The 21,797-nt window shown below is 38.8% G+C and overlaps 1 protein-coding gene across 2 annotated transcripts in view; it reads right to left on the bottom strand.

Moving 5' to 3' along the window:
* Positions 1-555: 555 nt before the first annotated feature.
* The window catches only part of LAMP2 (lysosomal associated membrane protein 2), a 39,639-nt gene continuing 18,397 nt past the window's right edge, over positions 556-21,797 (bottom strand). The window contains exons 5-9 of one of the 2 annotated variants that reach the window (XM_036304117.1): positions 21,525-21,712; positions 20,583-20,705; positions 12,019-12,082; positions 11,294-11,458; positions 556-1,135 (exon numbers count right to left, since the gene is read on the bottom strand). In XM_036304117.1, the coding sequence (XP_036160010.1) occupies positions 996-1,135; positions 11,294-11,458; positions 12,019-12,082; positions 20,583-20,705; positions 21,525-21,712 (680 nt within the window). In that variant the 3' untranslated portion in view covers positions 556-995. Of the gene's footprint in view, positions 1,136-6,195; positions 8,627-11,293; positions 11,459-12,018; positions 12,083-20,582; positions 20,706-21,524; positions 21,713-21,797 lie in introns of those variants that run through there. The other variant, XM_036304116.1, reaches the window with a different exon arrangement.

Raw genomic sequence — 21,797 nt, 5'->3', positions numbered from 1 at the left:
TTAATAATGCCAACAGCTTCTCTCTACCCTCCATTTATGCTCTGCGCCCCAGGGACAATCATGAAGAAGCATGCTTCACTGCATCCCTTCTGAGATTGCTGTTAGCTTACATTTCATAGGTGCCGGTCTGATGACAACACTAAATAGATTTTAATGCTCTAGAGATCAACAAAATGAGGTACAGAAACACAACACAATCTGTCGTAATTAGTTCATAGAATATTTCCATCTTTCAATGCTAATCAGGCATCCAAAGACAAGAAAAACAAGAAAAAAAAGGCAAGTGGTTAAATATGCTTGAATCTTTTCAGTGTCTATTGAGGAAAAGGAAACATTAAAAAAAAAAACACCAATTCTCAGGCCAGGTTAAGTTCTGTTGTGACCTTTTGGTTCTATTATTTACCTAGAAGGTAAAAGTCATAAGCCTGAGAGACTGACTTCATCTGTAACTTGGACTCAAAGAAATCAACAAAAAATCACATAACCTAAAAAATGCTGATGGCCCTGAGGACATTCAACTGAAAAGCAAGTTTGAGTATATCTGATAGACAGTCATGCCACATCAATATTTAATGAACTGTATGCAAAGACACTGTAATGAGTTTAAAGCAGTATAGTTCTTATACATTGAAACAGAATGCTAGTAGTGAAATAGTATTTATTAATCCTATTAAGAGACAGCTACATGTTTTATTCTTATAATGACCATGTTAATAAGTTTAAGGCATTTTAGGATCAAAATTTGGCCACGGCTTAAGACAGACCTTAAAATATTGCACACCAATGTTCTTTTTAACAAGTTTATCTTCCAGATCAGCAAAAACATTTTTTATTTTAAGCTGATCAAACATACGTTTTTTATTTATAAAGATTTATCTCAAAATGCTAGCACTGATTTAATAATTAATTTTAAGGAGTAAAATGTTTCAAAATTAAGAGGCAAGAAAATCTTGTTATGTGCATGTATTTTTATATAATCAATCAGATTGCAGGTTCTAAAATTGCTCATATCCAGTGTGATGGTGCTTGAGGCCAATTAAGTAAATCAGCAACACTAGAATAAGTACTCCTGCCAACGCTGCTCCCACTGCTATGGGCACAAGGAAGTTGTCTTCATCTGCACTGCAGTCTTGAGCTAGATGTGGAGAAAGGAAATTGAGACAGAAAGTGACAGAACTTCAAATCTGTAAATTTCAAGTTAAAATGACAGCACTTCTCAACACATATTTGTTTTTTTACACCAAAGTAATAAGTCATTGGCATTCATTACCAGCAAATTAGATGTCCCACAAAAGTGATTTTCCAAGTAACAAAATCACACATTTTTAAGCACCCCAAAAATGCAGTCATTTTGGATGAAAGTTATATAAAATGATCACATGCTTCCCAGGTTTCTTAAACAGAAGATAATGGATAAATATAATTAGCTTTTCCTTGATGATCATGCTGTGAGCCTACAGAGGCAAACTGTTATGATGTTGAAGCACAGTGGAACACTGCAGGTTGTAAAGTATTAATGAAATGAACCAAGTGAACAACGATACTATGCAGACCTAAGAACTCACTGCATAACAATCTGGAGTCATTTAATAGTGGGAAAAGATGCAAACTAGCCCTGGTGGCATAACTGTCTGTCTCAAGATAATCAGTCCAGTGTAAGAGTCAGACAGGAAAATCAGTGATTATAATTTTAAAATGGGCTGTAATAGAGGCAGGCAATACACAAAGTGTCATGGAACTGTTCAGAAGCATACTCAACTCAGCCTTGTTACACAAAACATACTTTAAAAAGAAGTGACACTGGAGCTTTTTTAAAATAAGCTGATGAACAAAATAGATCCAGAGACATAGAAGCATGGAACAGACCGATGAATCTCAGATGGAAGGCAGAGGTGGGTGGGTGGGAAGAGATTACCCAAAGAACTTGTATGCATAATCTATGGACATAGACAATAGGGGAGTGAAGGTCTGGGGCAGGGGATGGGTGGAAGGGGTCAATGGGGGGGAAAAGAGGGACATCTGTAATACTTTCAACAATAAAGATAAATTTTAAAAAGAAGAATAGGAATTAACCATGCAGATAGTGAGAAAAAGACACTCCAGGTATAGGGAACAGCACAGACAAAAATAAGGAAGGTATGAAAACGTAGCACTTCAGGGGAAACGCAAAAAGGTTGGCATAACTAGAACATCGGATCAAGAGGTACTCTTGGCTGGAAAAGCAGTAGGAAAAGGGTACTAGGACCAGCTCTCAAAGGCATTGTATGCTCTAGTAGTTTTGGCCTTACACTGACAGCCAAAAAAAAAAAGTGCAGCAGGAGTTTAGGCAGGAAGTTATGGCAGATGGAAGACTGGTACTATTAAGTTAGGAGGCACCTCTATTGCTAGAGTTTAGATATCCAATAATATGGTCCTGAACTGGGTTAACAAAGTGGAAATGCATAAGGGACAAGCTAGAGATCTGATTAGAAGGCAGAGTTGACCAAATGGATGTCAGAGGTGTGATAGGAGGAGATAATTTGAATGGTTTCCAATTCCACACATAGCTTGAGTGACTGGCTATGTAGATACCGGTGCTAGTTAATGACGATAGGGAATACAGGAGGAAGAATATATGCATTTCAGTTTTGTTTGTAGTTATTTTTGTGTGGGGGTTATTTTTTTAAATTTTGTGTATGGGGGAGGATGGAGAGGGATATGTGCAAGATGGGGATGTTCAGTGTTAGATCTGCTGAGTTTAAAATACCTGTGTCTGAGTCAAGTGGTTGATGAACCTAAGTGGTAGTTAACAGACAAAGATATTTCTCAGTGACAGAAAGTAGTAAAAAGAGGACCAGAGGCAAAGCCCTTGGGAACACCACTATTTGAGGGATCAAGGAGCAGGGGAAAAAAGTAGAAAAGGCAGATAGAAAATAGTGCCACAGAAGTCAATGAAGGAAACAGTTTTGGGTAGTATGGGAGAATAGTGTAAAATATTAGCGAAGTCTGAAAAATTGCAATTGGATCTAGCAATATGGAAGGTGAGGGCTATGAGTCAAATTGCTGCAGGTTTAGGAGTGAACAAGGAGTGACTGGTAGGAGATCAAGAACTTGGGATGGGGAACACACAATACTCTTTTCAAGAAGTTTAGGAGAACAGAGAGGACAATAGGGAGGTAATTATAAGGGGATATGGGGTCAAGAAGTGATATCTTCAAGGTGTTTATAGGATGAGGGAAAGGGCCATTAGTATTTGACAGGTTGGAGATGCTGAAGAATACAAGGTTTCCTAAGAGGTAGAAGAAAAGGGATTCCAGAAGCATTGACCAGGAAAAGAAAACTTACTGAGACTGGAGAAAGGAAGGAACAAGTGGTTCAGATAGGGATACGTTTGCAAAAAGGGAAGGATGAGATGTTGAATCACCACTTCTTACTATTTTTCCATTTCCTTGACTCTTAATGCCCTAGATCTCCTCCTAGCTTGCAATTTACCAGGGATGTATAAATCAGATAATTAAACTTATTAGAATTTGTGTCAAAAATAAGAATGAACAGGCTGCAAGGCAATTCTGAGTGTGCTTGTATTTAAGAAATGTGCCAGGCTAGCCTCTGGGGCAGTAACTGGGAACAAGATGCAGTCCTGGAGTTTAGGACTTTATGACATCAACTGTGGCTACCAGCTCAATTATCTTTATTACCTGCTTCTCTGTTCTATTAAAAATCCAGATAAAGGTTGCTAGATGTGACTTGTAAATAAATGGTGTTTGTTAAGAGCACCCAGTTAGCTCATCCCCTTCCATTTCCCAAATTATCACCCAGCACATAAACTATTAGGTAGCATACATCTTATAGTATTATGCCTTGGATTTAATATAACTTGGGTTTTTAAAAAAATTCATTAGTAGATTAGTTTTTAATTCTGGCAATGGATTCATAGTCATCTTTCCCAAATTGGCTATTTGACCTAGTACTGAAACAGTTTTCATAAATAGTGCTAATAAAGCTTTCATGTAAGACAAATATTCCCAAAGTAGATCAAAAGGCAATTGCACCCTTACAAAGATCTTTCTAAATGCTGTCACTTATTTAAAATGTTCTCAATTAGCATGTGAAGTATTAATTTATAATAAATAATGATTTTGTGCATTCAACCTTTAAGGATTCTTTAAGTAATGGGAAGATATTTTGGTAAAACAGGAATTTTAATAGGATCACATACTGAAGAAAAGAAAATCTCATTCTATAAGTCATTTTGTTCCAATTTTAGTATATGTGCTGCCAAAGCGAGCACTCTATAAGTCATTTTGAACTGATCTATTTGCCTAATGTACATTTGAGACGGTACTGAAAATATTTTGGGGAAAAGGAAAAGTGTATTTTTGGAAGAGTTTAATAGTCAGAGAAGCAATTAAGATTTTTAAAGATAAACTATTCATAGGCATTGAAATTTCAACTAAGTTTCTTGTAGATTAAAAAAAACCTGATTGGGGGAAGGGGTAATGAGGCTATAAGGACATATATGTAATACCTTAATCAATAAAGAAATTTTTTAAAAAACCTGTTATCTTCAAATTTCTGTTCAGAAATCTTTCAAAAATAATATTCAGTGTGAGTTGGAAAGCTGAGATACACATTTTTTGAGATACACATTTATTAAAAAATGTAAATCAAAAACTCCTCTTAAAATCAATTGTGTCAAATTTCTCTTTGTAAAAGTCAGTGTTAGGAATTACATTCTTATGTGACATCTTTTTTAAATTATATATCTTTTAGATCTATAACCAAACTGAACTATATAACATGAATCTGAAAAGATACTAGCTATTGAGTATCACCCAAATATGTCTATACTACTTTCAAAAACAAAATATGGCAATTTTGATGCAGAAAGTTAGCTACCACGGTAATAGATAAGGAAATGGGTGGGAGAGAGATGAGCCCGAGCCAATTTAACATTATCTACCTAAACAGAGATGAAATGCTATAATCTTAAAGAAAATATGTGTCTTATAAGAATTCCTCCTAAAAAAGAAAAGAAACAAGATGGTGCATTTTACACTGTATGTAAAGTTATGTTCTTGATACATAACAAGGAGCTTCTTATCAGATCCCTTCTACTGGTAAATATACTCAAATCTTCACTAACATGGAAAACTACCATTCAAAAGAAATAGAGAAATAAAGCCTTCAACTTTACGAGACCCCAGAAGTTAAGCAGCTTGGCCAAAGTGACATGGCAGCTAGTAGCAAAGGTGGGAGCTATGATGATTAACTGGCAGTCACATGGCTTAACTGGGTAATCCAGAGGAAAGTTATGAGCCAGATTGCTAATTTTGTGTGTGTGTGTGTGTGTGTGTGTGTGTGTGTGTGTGTGATATACACTAAGGTTCAAACATTTTAGAGTGAAAGATTGCATGCACACAATCCTATTTTGGTTCAGATCAATAGTTTGGATTATATGGCTGCAATGCACAGCTGCTATGTATAGATATGAAATATCAGCCTCATTTTAGGAGTTGAGAAAAAATGCACAAGATACTCTGATGCTTTTTAATATTAAATAAATATTCTTTTTTTGTTGTTGTTAATCCTCACTTGAGGATATTTTCCCATTGATTTTTAGAGAGAGCGGAAGGGAGGGGGAGAGACAGAGAGAATAATCGATGTGAAAGAGGCACATCAATTGGTTGCCTCCCGCACACACCCTGACCAGGACTGGGGAATCAAGACTGCAGCCAAGGTAGTGCCCTTGACCAGAATCAAGCCTGGAACCCTTCAGTCTGCAGGCCAACGCTCTATCCACTGTGCCAAACCACCTAGGGCTTAAATGAATATTCTTGATTGCTGGTTCCACAATTGGCTACACACCAGATCTGGCTGAGGAACACACACACACACACACACACACACACACACACACACACACACACGTCTTATCTCAGACCTGCTAAATTAAATATTAAATACTCTAGGAATGGTGCCTGGAACTTGAATTTTTATAACAAGTTTCCCAGGTGATTCTTATACTGTAGCCAGCCCAGCATCAGTAGAGACCCATGTATTGGACCATTCTTCCAGATAATAACACAACAGGACATTTTGGAAATAATTTAGTTCTATTTCTAAGCATTTGTAAAGTTTTTCCTTTTGGAAGAAATTGACATTATGTGATATACAAAATCTTGACTTCAACCAATGGGAAATAATGTGAGCAAATTTCCTTAAGAAATAAAATAACCTTTATTGTTTGTTTTAGAAGCAATATGTGGAGCAAATGGACAAGCAAATATCTAGAGAAATACCATACATCAACTAGTGGCTTAAACATTTGAAAGAAAAACATGAGAAGTATTTACATGGACCAGTTTCTTTATATAAATGCTAACACATGAAAAACACTCAGAACCATAGAGTGTTAGACCATCAAGGTGTAAACCCAGTAAAGCAAATGAAACTACAAAAGGTACAAAGAGCATGAGGCTTAAATGACCGTATATAAACTGGCCCACGTAAGATACAAAAATATTCAATGAAGTCAGATTTTCTAGAAAACAGTGTTAATTAGAGATATTTTCATATGAATCAGATATATAATTTAATGTAGAAACTTTTAGAAACATTAACAGCATTAAGCCAGTGCCACCCACTTATGCTTTAATCTCTTTTTTTTAAAAGCTGCTTTGTTTTGACTTGTGAGAAACATCTAAGACCTACGTTCTTATAAGCATTATCCATTCTTTTAAGGTTAACAATCTTACACTAACATACTATTTAAATAAAAAATAATTTTTAAAAATCAGATTTATATTTTTGTCTTTTGTCTTTTAGAAGTGCCTTAAGCTGGCAATGCAGCTCATTGTAGCTTTAAAAGAGGGGTTGATCAGGAATCTGATTCTGAGCCAGTAAGAATTTCAGGCTACTCTAAACAGAGAGCAAATTTAAGTGGGAAAAAATATTCAGCACTCCAATATAACTCGAAAGATAGTTATAGACATATATATGTTTACAGGCAATTGCTTGTGTGTGTGTTTTTAGTTAGACTACCAAATTAATTCAACATCAATAATACTTTGGAACCCAGATATCTCATTTTGTAGTGAATGGGGGTATACAATCTCCTACCCCCCCCCCACAAAAAAACTCAGGCACCTTTGGTATATGGCTGCATATTAACAATTTCTAAATATTTGCTCAGCCGTTCCAATAAAAAAACACCTAGAAACAGCACGAAATACTTGATATGTTAACTATGAAGCTGAAATGTTTTGCTTTCTCATATAAACATTAGGTGGTTCACGGTAGATGGACAACTGGTGCATCTCCCCAGAGGACAAAACTGAACACAAAATACATGAATTAATAATGATTCTACCATAATGAACAACAATACTGTAAGTTTTGATTAGCATATAACCATTTAAATAGGAAAGCCAAATTAGTAAATGTTGTAGTAATCACTTTAAGCTGGAAACAAAGAACAACTCTTAAAAACAAAACAAAAAACCCCAAACATTTTAATGGAGAAGACTGAGACTTTTGGGTTATGTGCAAGTTACTTTATAGGTATAAGTGCCCTTCTTTTCTAGGTTCTAGGACATACTGGCATTTCTTCTTTAAGGAAAAGAAAAGATAAAAAAGGAATAAAAGATACTACTACCACCAAGGACACTGGAAGTCTACATTAACTTTAGCTCTGCAGGTAGAGACCAATTTACAGGTAAAATGACTAAGGCCCGAAATTGGCACTGCCTAGCAATTATCTATAAAGCACCTAGAAAATTGAAATGCTCAGCTGGAATAGTCTTGTATCTTGCAATTTAAAAGATTGAAATATCTAGGTTTTTTTAGAAGGGATTAAACAATAAGCTTAACACCTATTCTAAAATTTCAAAAGCTTTGCATCTTTTGTCATTACAGCCACATTAAATACAAATGTATTCAAAAAGCATTAGGAAAGCAGTCATTGCTACAAACATAATATTAGACTGTTCACATCTACTGCCATATCTCTATTAGGTCAAATATATAGCAATGTCAAAGCAGCTAAGTTAACCTGCAAACAAAATCACAGAAAAAAATGCAAAGGGAGCAAGTACAAATCCACTGTAGAATGTACTGTCTCAATTCAACCACATGCAAGAAAACAAATCTCTTTTAAAAACCTGTTTTTCCTAAACTGTATATCTCTAGTCAGAATGACTAAAGTAAAAACACTGAAACACTAATTTAAGCAAATAAAATAGAACCTATAATCCAGGTGATTTTGCACATGCCTTTGGCTGAAGAAACAACAGATTTAAATGCCTTGGTTAGGAAAACCAAATTCACATAACCAATTTGTAGTTAATAGTTTTGGGGTGTTTGTATTTATTTAAGTACAAAATCCCCCATACCACTGGTTCTAAGATCAGAACTAAAAGTAAATATATCTTAAATTGAATAGTATTGCATGTTGGAACTTGTACTTGCTTTATTAATTTGGAACAGAGATCACATATGCATTAGTGTTACAGAGTCTGATATCCAGCATAACTTTTTCTTCTGCCAATTAGGTAAGCAATCACTATAACGATAATCAAGCCTGAAAGACCAGCACCAACTATAATTGGTATTAGAATGGTGTCATCATCCAGCGAACACTCCTGGGCTGTAGGTGAGAAAAAGTGTGTAACAAATAATGAGTATAATAAAAAAAAAGAATGTCCAAAAGTAAAAGATGTTGACTCAAAAGTCAGAAGTGCTCTTACAATTTCAACTTTAAGTAATTAAGACAGTATATTTTAAAGATAAAGCTATAGAATATTATAGATTGCTCTAGAATTAAAATCCTAAAACTCATTTGTTCTTTTATTCGTATATGATTGTACGTATATTCATATATATGAACACATATATATTTGTATCTATGAGTAAATGCATACATGTGTACATGTTTTTTTAATTTATATTCAAAGTCCTTTCCAAAACAGGAGTATTACTTTATTTAAAATGAAGTGAGCTAATCTAGCCCATTTCACATGGCAAGACGAGCCTCTCAGTGGTAGAGTGAATGTCTTTTGGGAGACTGGGACCAGATCAGGATGGTTTAATCATGGGATTAGGATGGCCAGACTAGTTCTGGAATCCTTTAGACAGAGAACGGCAAACTAGCCCATGGGCCAAATTTGGCCCAAGAGCTAAAAATGGCTTTTAAACATTTTACAATGGTTTAAAAGAAACAAAAAAGAATATTTTGAGACATGAGAATTATATGAAATTCAAATTTCAGTGTCCACAAATAAAGTTTTATTGGAACACAGCCACACTCATTTGGTTATTGCCTATGGCTGTCCTTGTGCTACAATAGCAGAGCTGACTAGTTGTGAGAGAGACCATATGGCCTTCAAACCTTAAACATTTATTGTCTGGGCCTTTATAGAAAAGTATACGGATCCCTGACTTAGAGCACATGATTTTAGTGGCTGCAAAAGTCAAGAAACTGGGACCTCTTACTACTTTGAGTGTGTTTATTACATTAATCATACATTTATCAATCTGGTCAGGATTGGCAGTCCATAGAATATTTTTTTTTCTTTTCCTAGGGAGTAGTCTGATCCAGTAAAATCCAATCAATATTCTTTTACCTTACTACAAGTTTATTTCTTTCTCCTATATAGTCACGTATTACCACTGTGTTGTATTTATAGGCACCTATAGTCAAGAACATAGCCCAACAAATTGGTGATACATTCATCATCAAGACAGGGATTGGCAAAAGCAGATTACAGTTGTTCATATGGAAAAATACAAAATAATAATACAAGAATAAACTGTTTCGTGTACTCACAACTATAGACCTACTTTTGCCTACCCTTATATTAAATGCTGTATACTCCTTTGGGTGAGATTTTAAATTACATGCACATAAACAGCAAAGTTTCAAATTAGAGAATTTACAGAGCTCATCTCTATTACAACTGACTAGATATACAGGCTTGAGCTGATATTATACTGCAAATAACTTTAAATTCTAAACACATATCTGGACCTAAAATTAAGGTAATAATGTAGAGGAGCTAGATAAAGACTCAAGAAGAAAATCATTAAAGGATCAAAATAATTGAAGTAAAAAAGAAAAAAAAACAAAAGGGAAAATAAATGTTTTTAAAAGTTTAAAGTGTGATTGACCTCTCTTATCGCAAGAATGGTAGTAGGGCGAAGAACCCAATTTATTGTGACCTAACCAAGTCAGGCTAGGTGTTCAGCACTACTGCAAAAGTAGCTGAATTGCTCAGAGCATATTGATTTTTAAACACAGCTTCTACATTTTTTTCTAAACCAGGGGTGGGGAACCTTTTTTCTGCCAAGGGCCAGATGGATATTTATAACATTCGTGGGCCATACAAAATTATCAACTTAAAAATTAGCCTGCTATATTTGGTCAAATATTTATTTAATTCACCCTAATGCCTAAGCAGGGCCAGACCAAATGATTTCGTGGGCCTTATACGGCCCACGGGCTGGACGTTCCCCACCCCTGTTCTAAACCATGGAATTAATAGTTAAAAATGCTGTGGATGACTGGATAGCTGTGCTCAGTAGAGCTGCAATTCACAAATCAACAATTTTAGGTACAGGGTTTAAAAGGGCAAGTCAATTAAGGAATTTTATGTACTTTTTCCTTCATGCAAATTTTAATCTTGCAATGCCAAATGCATCTTTCATACTCATATAAACACTGTAGTGAGCTGCTTGCAAAGGTTTCATTAAAAATCTGATAAACACTATCATAAGGACTGAGTAGATCTTCAAAAGGGCTCATTCACACTGGCACATGATTTTTAAATTCTCCAGATCATTCTGGCTGGCCAAAGCATAGTTCCTGATATTTGAGGCTTTGCTACCATAATCTTTTGTCTCAACAAAATATGACCAAAATGCTTTTATTCAAGTATGAAAATGTTTCCAGCTGGAAGATGGCCCCAAGGCAGAAGCCAGATGCTCAAAGCTGCTGTTCCCAAGTGCCATCCTTCTCACAAACTAAAACCTGGGGCAACGTCCCTACCTTACGTAAATTTGGCTCATGTAAAGCTTTTATCAGTTTTTAGCTTTAAGAAGTTTGTTGCAAATGGTTTTCAGATAACACAAAAATCTATGTTGAGCAAAATGATGAGCCAAATATAGAGTGACACAACTTGCTCAAGGCTTTGAGAACTCTACCATGGAGTCAAGAGGCGAGTTTATATTTCTCTAGTTCAATGCTTAAGTATTCATGACTCAAAGGAAAAGTCAACATAAGACCATCAATTATTAATAATTCTGGTTTGACTCTTACCTGTAGAATACTTTCCTTCTATCACATTGAAAGGCTGAACCCTTAGATAAAAGGTATTTATCTGAAATGCTCCAGACACTGAAACCGTCTGCTCTTTGTTGCACATATAAGAACTTCCCAGGGGGGCATCCCAGTAGCTAAGGTTGTTATTTGCAATGCTGAAAACTTCAAAGAAAAAAATACGTTAGTAACATCTTATCCTATTAACATAAAAAGTGAGACTGAACTCAGAATTTTTCAGTGAAGTATAAGAGCTTGGGGTACAAAGTCTACCTACAAAAAGCAATTCTTCCCGTCACTAGATTCCCTTTCTTTCCTTTTTTTCTAAATTTAAGTAGAGTTGGTATACAATATTATGTTAGTGATATTAGTTTCATGTGTATAATATAATGATTCAACATTTTGTACCTTATAATATAGTAGTAATCAACTCACTAATTCTATTCATTATCTGTCACTGTTCCCTGCTTTTTCTATAGATGTTTCTATAGTCTAAAAATCAGTCACATCCTTAACTATTACCCACCATGATTTGAAAATATGGTATACTGCAAAAGATAGACTACTATAGTTCTAAGTTACTGATTTTAAGTTGTAAAGTATGATTTTTCACACAAAATCTTCTGTCCCATTAGGTAAGGCACTATTTGGTAACAAGACAATTATGGTTTCTATTCCTTCAGTGTAACACACACTCTTTACCCTGAGGCCAATATTTTGCTTACCAGAGCCATTAACCAAATACATGCTGACATTCACTTCCTTCAGATAGAATCGGTTTTCATTTTTCTATTAAAAAAAATGAGTTTGCAGTTAATCAACACATCATAAGGACTGTTTCATATTAGAGAATCTACAGAGCTCATCTCTATTACAGCTGACTAGATATACAGGCTGGAACTGATATTATACTGCAAATAATTTTACAGGTAGTTACTATCTACAGAATAAAATCAATCAAATACCATTACCCAAAAGATACAACTATGAATTAAAACTCTATTCAACATAAAGTATTATTCTACAGGTCTAATTGCTGTGCTCGGCAGAGATGCAATCCCCTGGGGGTCTTGGAATGTTTCAGTGGGTGTTGGAATTTAATATTAGAAAAAATTGTAACTAAGTAGAAAATATAAAATGGGACAGAAACCCTTTCCCTCTGCATTTTGTTTCCAATTTTTGGACCAGAGATATGGTTCTCAGACACTCAATTCATTTCCTCCATTTTATTCCTCCTGTCACTTGCTAAGCCCTCCCCACCTCTAGCTTGAATCATAATAGCCTCTAACTGAGCTCCCTGCCTTTCAGCCTCTCAAACTCAAGCTTTCCTTCTCTGCTATTATTTTTCTGAAGCACTCATCTGATTAGCCCATCATTCCAATTATGTCAGTGCTTAGTATGTACAAGGTAACATATTGAAGTGCTCCAGGGAGCTAGCAAAATGAACCAGATTTAAATCCTGCACCCCCCGCCCCACCCCTTGCCCCGTTTGCAATCTGCCAGGGAAGATAAGATGAATACAGTAGTCCCCCGTTATCCAGTTTTGCTTTCTGCAGTTTCACTTTCCACGATTTTAGTTGTTCATGATCAACCCCAGTACACAAATCTTAAATGGAAAGTTCCAGATATTTGTAGAGAGAGAAATCACATTCACGTAACTTGTATTACAGTATATTGTTCTAACTGTTCTATTTTATTGTTTATTGTTAATCTCTTACTATGGCCAATTTATAAATTAAATTAATCATCAGTATGTATGTATAGGAGAAAACACAGTATATATAGAGTTTGGTGCTATATGTAGTTTTAAACATCCCCTGGGGGGGGGGTCTTAGAATGTTCCAGTGGGTCTTGGAATGTAATATATTCACTGGCCATATAGGTACTATAACAGAGGAATGATTTGAATGTTAGAAAAGGAAATATTTTTTGTAAACCTTTCTAAAATATAATTAGATATAATCCTCAATTATTCAGCATATATTCCATAGAGAAAAAAGGTTTTATGTTCAAGAAACCTAGTTCAGATATGAAACAATTAACAGACCTAAATTTATATATATATATATATATATATATATATATATATATATATATATATACTGTACATAAATAACCATATTACAAAAAGAAAGTGATTAAGTTATGAAAATGAAAAGGAGAAAAATTACTTCCAACTAAGGGAGGAGCAAAAGTAATGCAAGCTTAAGGATGGGCCATTTGAATTGGGTAGGATTCAATTAGAAAACAAACAGAAAAGGGTATTCAAGAAGGCAACAACATGAGTAAAGGTAGAAAATAAGTGTAATCATGCCCTAGCTGGTTTGGCTCAGTGGATAGAGTGTCAGTCTGGGGACTGAAGGGTCCTGGGTTCGATTCTGGCCAAGGGCACATGCCCGGGTTGTGGGCTCAGTCTCCAGTGAGGGGCATGCACGAGGCAGCCGATCAGTGATTCTCTCTCATTGATGTTTCTATCTCTCCCTCTCCCTTTCTCTTTGAAATCACGAAAAATAAATTTTAAAAAAATAAGCATAATCACAAATATACTAGTACCTGAGAATTTACTAAGTGCTAAGCACTGTTCTTAAAACTTTACATATGAAGCTTCATTGAATAATTACACCACCCCATTTTGAGATGGGGTAATCAAAGTGAAGAGATGTTAAGTAACTTTCCCAGAGGCTATATGGTTAGTAGTCAGTGAGCTGGGATTTGAATCCAGGAGGTCTGGCTGCAGAGCCTGTGTGCTGGTTACTACCTATCTCCTACCTCACTGGATTGTGTACAGAAAACAAGATGAGGAAAGCATGAGATTCATGAAGAGGGAACGAAGGAAACAAAGCTGGATTGCAGGTTACATTTGCACAGTGTCAGGGAAGGAGGCTAGAACTAACTACCCTGCCAGGGATTTAGATGTTATCTTATTGGCAAAACAGAACCACTGGAGGTTTCTGAGGAAGAGATGTGCTTCAAGAAGATTAGCCGATGCAGAACATTGAGGGAGGAGAGGAAGAAGAGGGATTAATTAAGAAGACTGAATAGTCCAGGTATGAGGTAATGCAAGTTGGAATCAGGACAAAGGCAGTAGGGAATGAAAACGAGGGGGCAGACTCAGAAATTTCAGAAGGAAGCATAAAGGAAGACTTGACCACCTCTTCACATCTCTCCTCTGCTTAGGCTATGTCCTGGCTCAGCATTCAAGGCTCTCCATAATTTGTCCCAAACACTATTCCATATTTATCTTTTACTAAACATGCTACATGCCTAATTTTCTTGGCTGGTCTTGACTGGGTTCCTTTATCCAGAGATAACCTGTACTTTTGTACTCACTCTCCTTGTGTACAAATCTGACCCATCCTTGAAGGTCCAGCTCAAATGTAATCTATTCCATTAAGCTTTCCTAACTCACCACCAGCCAGAGTTAACCACTCCAGCCTCTGTACTCCCATAGCACCTTGTATTTTCCTCTGGTCTAACACTCATCTCACTTTGTATGTACCTTCTACAATACTCTATTGCCCACAGAATCAAATTCAAAAGTCTCAGCATGGCATTCAAGGTCTTCCTCAAAACAGTAATTACTTGTCTATTTCTATCTTTACCACTAAACTGTGGGCACCTTGAGAATATATGCCTTCTTTGTATCCCACCATAGCATCCTGCAAATAATACACTGGAATTCAATAAATTCTCCTTTGGAAGCATCTATCATGAAGGTGAGATGGGCCCCACTGAACTCTAATGATATTACAGGTTTTTCCAGAATTTTCAAAGTGCCTGTAGCATGGTTAAAATAGAACTATTCTGGATTGCACTTTAAAATAATCTGTTAGGCAAATTAAATATTGTAATTATTAAATATTTTCCCATTAGAGTCAGAAGAAACCATGGTCCTTTTAGGATCTTACCATATATAGAAAGATCAAACTCAATCCCTCAAAAGGGAATAAACCTAAAATATTAATTTCCTCATTCTTAGTGACTATAGTATAATCACCATGCAACTTTAAAAGATAATGTGTCACCTGGCTGGTGTGGCTCAGTGGCTGAGTGTTGACCTATGAACCAGGAGGTCATGGTTTGATTCCAGATTAGGGCACATGCCCGGGTCAGGGCACATGCCCAAGTTTCAGGCTCGATCTCCAGTGTGGAGCATGCAGGAGGCAGCCAATCAATGGTTCTCTCTCATCATTGATCTCTCTCTCTCTCTCTCTCCCCCTCACTCTGAAATCAATAAAAAATATTTTTTAAAATAAAAGAGGATGTGTCTGGGGAGGCCTGCTCTTACCACATTGAAAAGGAGAAGTGTAACTAAATGGTTTTAATAGTAATTCACTGATCATATCCTATCTAATAATAGACAAATGTGGTAACTGACTGTAACTTCGCTACACCTCCCATTGGCTAATCAGTGAGATATGCAAATTAACTGCCAACAAAGATGGCGGCTAATTTGCATACTGCAGGCAGGGCAGGACAGCGCAGCCACCAGCGATTGGTGTGAACTACAGAGGAAACACCTTTTCTGACTACTCATTGGTTAAGCTCCCTGTAAGCCACCGGTAATAGTCTTAGTAACTTGGGTAATAAGAATCCAAAAAGGTGATCTAGGGTTTTTTACCACACTCCTGGCGAAAGAAACGAAGGTCGCTGCTGAAGGGCTAAGAAATGTCATATCCTGCCCTAGCCACTTTGGCTCAGTGGATAATGCCTTGGCATGCCGATGGCAGGGTCTGACTAAGGGCATGTACCTAGGTTGCAGGCTTCTCCCTGGCCGGGGCCCAGGTCAGGGCTCATGTAGGAGGCGACCAATCAAAGTGTTCCTCTCACTTTGATGTTTCTCTCTGTCTTTCCCTTTCTCTTCCACATTCTCTAAAAATCAATGGAAACATATCCTCAGGTGAGGATAAAAAAAAAATAATAAAGAAATTATTATTATATGAAAGACACATCTTGAAAATGCCTAAAGAGAGTTGTCATTTTTTCATGGTAAAGGGACTGGAGTCCGTGTTGTTGAAAAAACCTTGCTGGCTGCGGTGACTGGCAGTGGCTGCAGCAGCGGGGTGATGGGGCTGGTGCCTTCCCCTGATCATTCCAGTCACCTCCCACAAAGGTGGGCCAGACTGCGGCTTAGGCCCGCTCCCCAAGGGGAGCAGGGAGCAGGCCTAAGCCGTCACTAGGACATCCCCTGAGGGCTCCCAGTATGCGAGAGGGGGCAGGCTGGGCTGAGGGACACTCCCCCTCCCCAGTGCACGAATTTCGTGCACTGAGCCCCTAGTACAGTGATGGCGAACCTTTTGAGCTCGGCGGGTCAGCATTTTGAAAAACCCTAACTTAACTCTGGTGCTGTGTCACATATAGAAATTTTTTGATATTTGCAACCATAGTAAAACAAAGACTTATATTTTTGATATTTATTTTATATATTTAAATGCCATTTAACAAAGAAAAATCAACCAAAAAAATGAGTTTGTGTGTCACCTCTGACACGTGTCATAGGTTCGCCATCACTGCCCTAGTATGTAGTATAACAGAGGAATGATTTGAATGTTAGAAAAGGGAAGATTTTTGTAAACCTTTCTAAAATGTAATTGTCTAATATAATCCTAAGTTTCTTGGCATTATATTCCAGAGAGAAAAAAAGGTTTTAGGCTCAGGAAACCAAGTTCAGATATAAAACAATAACAGATTAACTTTTTCTATATCAGATGTCAAGACTATTTTCATATCCCTTAGATACACACACACCCCTCTAAAAATTGTGGGAATAATAACTGCTTCTGAGAAGGTGAAAATAAAGGTTCCCAATGATTCATTTATGCTAGCAAGAAGTAGAGAATGTGTGCTTAACTTGGAACTTTCTGTTTAAGATTTAGACCTTGATACAAATATGAACAAAAACCTCAATGCTGCCATTATAAACTGTCTTGATTTAATTAATTAATGCATGCAAAGTATTTATACACAGCCTTATCGATATCAATTACTCAAATGTAGCTGTTATTACTGGTACTATTACAAATAGTATAGCTTCCAAAATGCCTAATATATTATAGTACACAAACATGAGAGTTTTCTAACCAATAATAGAGAAAAATAGTATGGATATTACTTTATTTTTTATATCTATACTAGAGGCCCGGTGCACAAAATTGTGCACAGGTGGGGTCCCTCGGCCTGGCTGGTGATCAGGGCTGATCGGGGCCATCTCGCCCAGTCCTGACCAGGCTGATCGGGCCGCCAGCCAGGGGGAGGAGCCACGGGAGGTTGGCCGGCCATGGGAGGTTAGCTGTGGGAGCGCACTGACCACTAGGGGGCAGCTCCCGCATGAGTATCTGCCCCCTGGTGGTCAGTGTGCATCATTGCTACCAGCCGGTCATTTGGTCGTCTGGTCCTAATGGTCGCTTAGGGTTTTATATATATACTAGAGACCCGGTGCATGATATTCGTGCACTTGGGGGAAAGGGTCCCTCAGCCTGGCCTGTGCCCTCGCGCCAGCAGTCAGACATCCCCCAAGGGGTCCTTAGTGCTGCTGTGGAGGTGGGAGAGGCTTCCGCCACTGCCGCTGTGCTCACCAGCCATGAGCCTGGCTTCTGGCTGAGTGGCGCTCCAAGCACTGACCACAAGGGGGCAGCTCCTGCATTGAGCGTCTGCCCCTTGGTGGTCAGTGCGCATCATAGCGACCAGTCATTCTGCCATTTGGTCGATTTGCATATTAGCCTTTTATTATATAGGACTAGAGGCCGGGTGCACAAAAATTTGTGCACTGGAGGGGGGCGGGTCCCTCAGCCCAGCTTGCCCCCTATCACATACTGGGAGCCCTAGGGGATGTCCTACTACCCGCTCCCTGCTCCCCTTGGGGACTGGGCCTAAGCCACAGTCTGGCCTTTCTTTGTGGGAGTCAACCGGGCTGATCAGGGGAAGGCACCAGCCCCATCACCCCGCTGCTGCAGCCACTGCTAGTCACCGCAGCCACCAAGGTGTTTTCATCAGCACGGACTCCAGTCCCTTCACCATGAAAAAATGACAACTTTCTTTAGGTATTTTCAAGAAGTGTCTTTCATAGGATATGACATTTCTTCCTTTCTTCCTTCCTTCCCTTCCTTCCTTCCTTCCTTCCTTCCTTCTTTCCTTCCTTCCTTCCTTCCTTCCTTCCTTCCTCCTCCCTCCCTCCCTCCTTCCCTCCCTCCCTCCCTCATTCCTTCCTTTCTTTCATTCTCCTCACCTGAGGATATGTTTCCATTGATTTTTAGAGAATGTGGAAGAGAAAGGGAAAGACAGAGAGAAACATCAAAGTGAGAGGAACACTTTGATTGGTTGCCTCCTGCATGAGCCCTGACCTGGGCCTGGGCCAGGGAGGAGCCTGCAACCTAGGTACATGCCCTTGGTCAGAATTGAACCCAGAATCTACGTTGGGCAGGCCGAGGCATTACCCACTGAGCCAAACCAGCTAGGGCAGGATATGACATTTCTTAACCCTCCAGCAGCAGACCTTCCTTTTTTTCTCCAGGAGTGTGGTAAAAAAACCCTAGATCACCTATTTGGACTCTCATTACCCAAGTTACTAAGAATATTACCAGTGGCATACAGGGAGCTTAACCAATCAGCAGTCAAAAAAGGTGTTTCCTCTGTAGTTCACACCAATTGCTGGTTTAGCCCTGGGCCGGGGCACCCCCAGCTCCCCACCGCTGCCACCATCAACGATGGCTGGCTCAATGATCACTGGCTGGCTCCTCCCCGGCCCAAGGCTAAAGCCTCAGGCCAAGGTTTTAGGCCTGGGCCAGGGCACCTCCAGCTCCCTGCAGCTGCTGCCGCTGCCATCAAGGATCGCTGGCTGGCTCTGCCCTGGTTCCCCACCGCTGCAGCCATCAGTAATCCCTAGCTGGCTCCTCCCCGGCCCAAGCCTAAAGCCTCTGGCCGAGGCATTCGGCCTTGGCCGGGGAACCCCCAGCTCCCCGCCGCCGCCTCCGCCATCAACAATTGCTGGCTGGCTCCACCCCGGCCCTGGCCTAAAGCCTCAGGCCGAGGCTTTAGGCCTGGACCAGGGCACCCCCAGTTCCCCTCTGCCGATCGCTGGCTGGCTCCGCCCAGGTTCCCCGCCGCAGCCGCCATCAAGGATCGCTTGCTGGCTCCACCCTGGCCCAAGCCTAAAGCCTCTGGCTGAGGCTTTAGGCCTGGGCCGGGGCACCCCCAGCTCCCTGCTGCCGCCGCCATCAAGGATTGCTGGCTCAACGATCGCTGGCTGGCTCCTCCCTGACCCAGGCCTAAAGCCTCAGTCCGTGGCTTAGGGATGACATATGCAAATTAGCTGCCATCTTGGCTGGCGATTAATTTGCATATCTCGCTGATTAGCCAATGGGAAGGGTAGCGAAGTTACGGTTAATTACCATGTTTCTCTATTATTAGATAGGATATACTAGAGGCCCAGTGCACAGATCGTGCACTGGTGGGGGCATGGCCTGAGAGGATCAGCCCGCTGTGGGAGCAGATGTTCATCCTGGTCAGCAGAGCAGTGCTCCTACTGTGAGAGCACACTGGCCACCAGGGGGCAGCTCCTGTGTTGAGCGTCTTCCCCCTGGTGGTCAGTGCACGTTATAGAGACTGGTCAACTGGTCATTCTGGTCGTTCTGCTTTTCAGTCACTGGGCTTTTATATATATATATATATATACACACACACACACACACACACATATACGTGTGTATATATATATATACATATATATACACACACATATGTATACATACTTTTTATATATGGAGCGATTAGACAGTTGTTTTTTTAAATATATTTTTATTGATTTCAGAGAGGAAGGGAGGGGAAGAGAGAGATAGAAACATCAATGATGAGAGAGAATCATTGATCACCTGCCTCCTGCATGCCCCCTATTGCAGATCAAGCCCACAACCCGGATATATGCCCTGACCAGTGACCTCCTGGTTCATAGGCTGATACTCAACCACTGAGTCACACTGGCTCGGCTAGACAGTTTTTTTGATGTGGGTTGATTCTTACTCCTACCCTAAGATCTATATAAATGCAGAATAGCCACAATTGGTGAACATTAATGTAAGAGTCCAGCCACAGACCATTGAGGTGACCCTGAGGGATTAACAGGAATCAATGGACTACACTCTATAATTAAGTAGTGTTGAAATGGAAAATAGAGCTAATTATCTCCCCAAAACACACACACACACACACACACACACACACACACACACCTATTTATACTTTCAGATGTCTTTCTGAGAGAATAAGCCTAATTTTAGAAAAATCTATTACTCACCACAGCAAAGACAAAGTCAAGATACTTAATGTTGCTGCCGTTCAGCCTAAGTAGAGCAGTTTGAGAATGGCAGCTGCCAGTGAAGTCAGTTGTATTGGGTTTGATGTTAATAACTGTAACAACCTTTAAGGGAAGAAGGGGGGAGGAAGGTACAGATTAGCCACAAATGTCTACAACAAAACCTTATAATCTAATAAGACCAACTTTAGTGGAGAACAAAAAAATCCTTTTGTCTGGATACTTAAGTTTATGATGTCTTACTTTCAAACAAAGTTGGCACAGGCCTTCAAGCTGTGACTCAGATGACTTTAAAAAAAAAAGAAAAACAAGAGGGAAAGCTTCCTTAGTAAGGAGCCAAATGAAAATACACATAATTTATGGAGCAAGAGCTGTCTGGCTTGTTTAAGTCACAGGTCTCTGGAAATGGGATTTGTTTGTTGGTACACCCTCTGTAGCCTCAGTGGAACACTGCAACTAGAAGTTCCATGCTGTATGTGGACATATCTATATGATTCCAGTCATCAAACAGCTGGAGAAATAGATAGCTACACTGTTCTCATACATCAACCTATAGCGTATGTTTTTGATGAAAGTGTGAAGGAATTATATTTAAACTGACTGAAATAACGATCAACTCTGATATTGCCTAATCTATTGATGGCAAATGGAATCTAAACCCAAACAGTCTGTTAAACTGCGAGGTTTCCCACTGCCCGAGATAACACCTTGAGAACAACATTAACTCTTCATGGTTATAGTAACTCCAAACTCACCAAAACTCAATGAGTCAACATCAAATCTCCATTTAAAATGCCATCATTCTAATAACACTACGCTTGAGCTGAATGTAGGCTATACTACTTGAAAGGAGATGCAAATAGAATGTAGCATAAAAATAAACAACCATACTTTATATTGAGTGATATCTATAGACAACTATACCTTATCTTGAGTCATGTTCAACTGCAGCCCCATGGTAGCCAGAAGACAAGTGCCATTGGTATTATTAACTGAATAGGATCCAATCTCTGGTTTTTCCTTTTGAGCAGGTGTTGTAGTAGGAGATGGTAAAGTGGTGGGAGTAACGGGCACAACAGTGGTTGAAGTTTTATCTTTATCACACAGAAACTCTAAAACAAAGGACAAAATAAATTAAAGTAGACTTTTTCTTAACTCATGAAGGCCTAGGAAGAGCAAACTATTTATCACAATAGC

Source organism: Myotis myotis, unplaced genomic scaffold (assembly GCF_014108235.1).
Source record: "Myotis myotis isolate mMyoMyo1 unplaced genomic scaffold, mMyoMyo1.p scaffold_m19_p_4, whole genome shotgun sequence".
NCBI lineage: Eukaryota > Metazoa > Chordata > Mammalia > Chiroptera > Vespertilionidae > Myotis > Myotis myotis.
The sequence above is the reverse complement of the archived record's forward strand: the minus strand, read 5'-3'. Positions and strand labels throughout refer to the sequence as shown.